The sequence below is a fragment of the Malania oleifera genome, chromosome 10 (genome assembly GCF_029873635.1).
Source record: "Malania oleifera isolate guangnan ecotype guangnan chromosome 10, ASM2987363v1, whole genome shotgun sequence".
NCBI lineage: Eukaryota > Viridiplantae > Streptophyta > Magnoliopsida > Santalales > Ximeniaceae > Malania > Malania oleifera.
Genome location: NC_080426.1, coordinates 12,320,446 through 12,325,740, shown reverse-complemented (window position 1 = coordinate 12,325,740; position 5,295 = coordinate 12,320,446). Strand labels below are relative to the sequence as shown.

The window sequence follows — 5,295 nt, the reverse complement described above, 5'->3', positions numbered from 1 at the left end:
CTTTTCCCAAAATTGTAACATAAAAAACCCATAATTTTTATCCGTTAGATTTCCCCAAATAAGTAGCCAAAACATACACAGAATCGTGAATCACAGTTCTACCGAATTTGATTTCAAAAATAACCAATATAAACAAAATTCCCTTACCTTTCCCCGAAAATCCAAACACGAACTCTACGGCTCCTATGACCTGAAGAATAATGGTATTTAAATAATAAAGAGGAAGGAAAATGGAAACAAAAACAGGAGGCAACAGCGTTCGTCGACGACGTTGCACTTTAGGTGTAATAACCTAGGAATTTAATCAAGGACTCATTGACGAATACAGGGGATTCGTCGACGAGGATAACATAGAGTCTCGTCAACGAGAGTATGTTTCGTCGACGAGAAGATACCAAGAGGCTATTTTCTAAATTCTGAAATTTGTCGACGAGAAGAAGGTATTCTTCGACGAACCATCTTCGTGACCTCGTCGACGAGATAACGTGGCTCGTTGACAAAGGCCGCAGTATAAATAGTGTTAAACGGGGATTTTTACGCAAAAATTCAACAGAACTCTCTCTCTTCTCTCTCCCTACGGCTCCTCCTCCATCTCTCTTCGATTTCGGCCCCGTCATTTGCCAGTTCGACGATCTGAGGCCACTACGACGCTCATGGGGAAGTTCTCCCTAAGTCTGTCGGAGCGGATCGTCGGTGTGACAAAATTGGATTTCATCCCAAATTCAGGGTAAGGTCTTTTCGTTGAAATTTGGCTTTCCAGCAGTTGTAGGAAATATAGTAGACGTAGAAATAGTAATATTTTGTTCTGAGATATATGATTTTTAGGGTGTTGAGTGAGAAGCCCTGTGGGTGTAGGACCCGTTACAGTAGGGGGTTTTAGCTGGAATCAGGTAAGGGAAATATGCTATGTTAGGCAAACTTGCTTTGATTTAGTATAAATTATATGTTTTTCAGCAAATTATTATTCAGATTATTTATGGAGTTTCATAGCTTGATAATATTAATGTTTAATTGTGTGGCATGAGTTTATTATTCCCAGTATATGGTTTCCATAATTTTCATATACCATGATTTTCAGTATATGCGTAAAAACTTGTATTTTGCAGTATTTTCAGAATATTATGATATACCTATTTCAAAACCATAACATTTAGTTCATACAGTAAATCAGATATTTCAGTTATTCAGTTAAGCAGATATCTTTGAAACTCAGTTATTATAGTTTACTCAGTAATTTATATGATGTTATGGTTATTTCAGATGTTATAGAATCATGATAAAAACAGTATTTTTAGAAATATCAGTTACGTATATAGTATCAGACCCTGATGGACCATATTCAGCAGCAGAGTACGGTATCGTAGCTATATTCAATTCAGAGTACAAACCCTATTCAGATAATAGGTGGTATTTAGAAGTCGATCGTGCCTATGTTGTGGACAGGCTCCCCATCGGATATGAGTTGAGGGGGCCGATCTGACTGTCAAAGTTCAATTGACTTACCCTGGTCGTCCAGTCAGGTTAGGTCCCACCTTCAGGCCGCACAACCCTATCATGAGGGGTTAATTCATGATTTCAATTAGTCATCCATGGAATTTTCTCAGTTTTATTATGTATGTATGATCATATTTTCAAAAATTAGTCCTACCTAGATATCTTAGAAGTATTATGGACAGATTATTCAGAAAAACCAGTTTATGTTAAACAACATAGGTGTCATATTATATAGACATGTGATTTTTCTTCAGATTCTATTAATTATGGTATTCACTTAGATCAGACTCTCCAAGCATATGACTCACTTGCTACACCCTAGTAATAGCATGTTTCTTCTTACTGAGCGTCGTCTCATCCCATTTAACTTATATTTTTCAAGTGATCCAGCGAGGCAAGCAAATCAGGCTTGCAGATAGAGGGATTTCAGTGCTGCCTGTCGATAGAGTAAGTATTTTTGGAAAAGGTTTTCTTTGTATAGTTCTAGTCTCAGATGAGGGATTTTGGAGATACAACTTTATATGTATATTTTGGGAGTATTTTAGCACTCTGGTATTGTACGATATTGAATTGCATATGCAAATGGTTATGATTATATGATTTCAGCTTCTCGCTGTTTAGGTTGATGTTTTATTACATCAGGAGTTATCAGCGCAGTTTAACTTATTATATAAATATATAGAATTTCAGCAGATCGTTACATCCTAAACAGCGAACCAAGTTCCCAAACCTATAAATCATAGTACGATAATTACTTACAATTTTACTCTCTACAAATCTACCGAAACGAAAATGAAAACTGAACCTTACCTCGATTTTTGGGTCAAAACCCGAAGACCTCAAAACGAAGATCCGTTTCACATAACACGTAGAGATTCCTTCCCTGATTCTCGCAATAATGTGGGATCGTTGATTCTAATGACGAATGGAGAAGAAATTTAGAAAGAGAGGGTGGAGCTTTGAGTTCTAGAGAGAGAGAGAGAGAGAGAGAATTTGATAACTTAGCCAAGAAGCAAAGGAAATGGATATTTATAGAGCATTTGACCCGGCAAACCTCACCGACGAGGCAGCGTCTTCATCGACGTGCCAGCGAAAGAAATTCGTCAACGTAGTGGTGGCCTCGTCGACGAGCCTGAGATTTCAGGATTTCCCAAAATCTCTCGACTTCTCATCGACGAATCTCTGCATTTCGTTGCCAAACAATAGAAGGGCCTTCGTCTACGAAGCCTGCTCAAATTACTGTTTACCCCTTTTCTTATTTATTTATTCCATATCTCACGAGTCGAGTTCTTGCACTATAACTGCTTCGAAAAATTTCCTAATCTAAGATTGGAGGAAGGGATACAAAAACCTGTCCAGCGTCCAACCCAAGCACCATCAACGAATCACCGCCGTTCAATCTTGAAAAACTCATCTATCGATCAATGCTTGTTCTTTAGGAGCATGTTTCTGAGGCCGGCGACATCAATCTCGTCGTCAAGATTCTCCGGCCTATAGTAGCCAGTGACGGGATCTGGGACCCATGAAGAATTCGTCTTCCCCGTCTGTTCTCCTTGTTTCTTCACCATCACACCACTCCTTGCTCCTTTGGCTACGCTCGACGCTACCCCTTGAGTCGCCGCAGAATAACCCCGCCTGGACAAGACATATCAAACTCATAAATATAAAACCAAATTAAAAATTAAAGGAAATCACATTAAATTTTCTTAATGTTGTTAACGATGGCTTGCCGGGACAGTAGCGGCTCTTCACAATATGGAGTTCTAGGCGAATAATTTAATTAGGGGTCCTTAATATTTTATTTAATTTTTATTTTTATTTAAAATTAATTTTTCTAACTATATCAAATAATTTTAACTGCACTCTATCTGCACTCCACCCACCAAACACATGAATTCCATAAATAATGTTAATATTATTATATTAAAAAAATATTTAGGGGCCCCAAAATTTTTGGGACCCTAGGCAAGTACCTCAGTGGCCTAATGGAAGAGCCGGCCCTGGCCGGGGAAATGAAAATAACATATTATGAACGGCATCGTCCCCTTTTTCCTTTCTTCCTCCCCATTTTCTAGACAACCAAGTGCAAAACGATTTTTGCAAAACTCTGAATTGAAACCGTATGATTACGAACGCCTAGTACTTGTTGACGGCAAGGGAAACATTATTGGCGACGAGAGCCAAGATCAGCTTAGCATTGGAGATTTGGGAGCAGCTGCTAATGGGAGATTCTCTTGCCAACAACAAACTAAACCCGCCACTCGTCCGGAATCTGTTCTCCATCCTGTGTCCCATGCAAATCTATTTTTTCAAAAAAATTTCTTTGGATCAACTTACAAGATTTGTTTAAATCTCGCAGCCCCAACTGCAAGGTTACATCACCATTAAACTGAAAAAAATTTCTAAATGTTATTTTATATTTTATTATAAACTAATAATAAAATGGAAAAAAAACTCTTGCTACCTACACCTGCCAGCGCTTTCAGGCACACATGGCATTCTATATCTTTCCCAAATATATAAATATATATATAACCTGTGCCTGCTCCGCTCCGCGATAGCTTTATTTTTTTGGTTGGAATTTGATGTTACGTTCGGCAGATTTTGTCCGACACGTTGCCCACTAACTACTACTACTTCACATCACACCTTCATTCCCCACTCACCTCTCCTCAAAATAACATAAACACATTCAACCGATTAAAGAAAAAACCCAAGGTCGATTAACATACAACACTTGCCAATAACACTTCTTATCTTGAAAAAAATTTTTAAAATCAAAAGATTCATATTTTATGTTTGATTATTTAAAAAAATGTGAGAATAAAAATAAAAAATATATCAAATTTATAAACAAAATTTTAATCTTACACCCTACTAATATTTAATTTTTTCTTAATATTTAGTCATTTTAAAATAAATTTTTATTTTGAATAAAATTTAACAGATAAGAAAAATACAAATAATTTAAACAGGAGAGAGAGAGAGATAATAATAATAATAATAATAATAATAATAATATTAATAGAGATATTATCAGACATGAAGGCTGGGTCCTACACAATTGCAAGGCAGAAATTCCTCACTGAACCACCCCCCATGGCCCCATATGCTCAACGAAATGATCCCATGGTCCACTTGTCATTTCACGAGACAATCCTGTTGATTTATTTTCACTATCCATCATAAAATCATAATTTGTTCGAGCAATTCCTCCTTCGCGAATGTACCTCAATTCCCTAAATGCCCTTCCACGATTATTTAACGACTCATTAATCTTAATCAATAAATAAGAGGAACATCAAATATTATAATGTGGATAAATATAATTAAAAATAAGTTAAATTATTTGTACGAATTATTCATTATTCGATTTGTTTTATTTTAATTTGATAAATTGAATTTGTTTGAACTGAATTCAAATTACATCTAGACTTATTAAAATTGCGAGTTATAATATTTATATAATTCAAAAATTGACTTGTCAACTGTAGCAATATACACTAATTATAAATAAAATTTTAAATAAATTAAATTATTTTCATATTGTTCATTGTTTGGTTCGATAATGATTCATATGATTTTATTTATAAATTTAATTTGTTTCAACTGAACTCAAATTACAACATCTCCGCTCATTGAGCTAATGAATTATTTCATTTTTATAATTTGAAGATTGATTTCCTAAATTTGAGGAACATGCTTGTTTAAAAAATTCATTTAAGTTCATGAAGATTTTAAAATTCGAACAATTTGGATCTCATCTTTTACACAAGCACGCGAGACCATAAAGAGCAAATA

General features: G+C 35.4%; 1 protein-coding gene across 1 annotated transcript; it reads right to left on the bottom strand.

The window, feature by feature from the left end:
- Window positions 1-2,915: 2,915 nt before the first annotated feature.
- On the bottom strand, window positions 2,916-3,777 carry LOC131166507 (protein SENESCENCE-ASSOCIATED GENE 21, mitochondrial-like). The gene is made up of 2 exons (XM_058125105.1): window positions 3,638-3,777; window positions 2,916-3,129 (listed from the first exon to the last, which is right to left on the bottom strand). Exons 1-2 carry the CDS (start codon window positions 3,775-3,777, stop codon window positions 2,916-2,918), a joined length of 354 nt encoding a protein of 117 aa, XP_057981088.1.
- Between the last annotated feature and the right edge of the window lie 1,518 nt (window positions 3,778-5,295).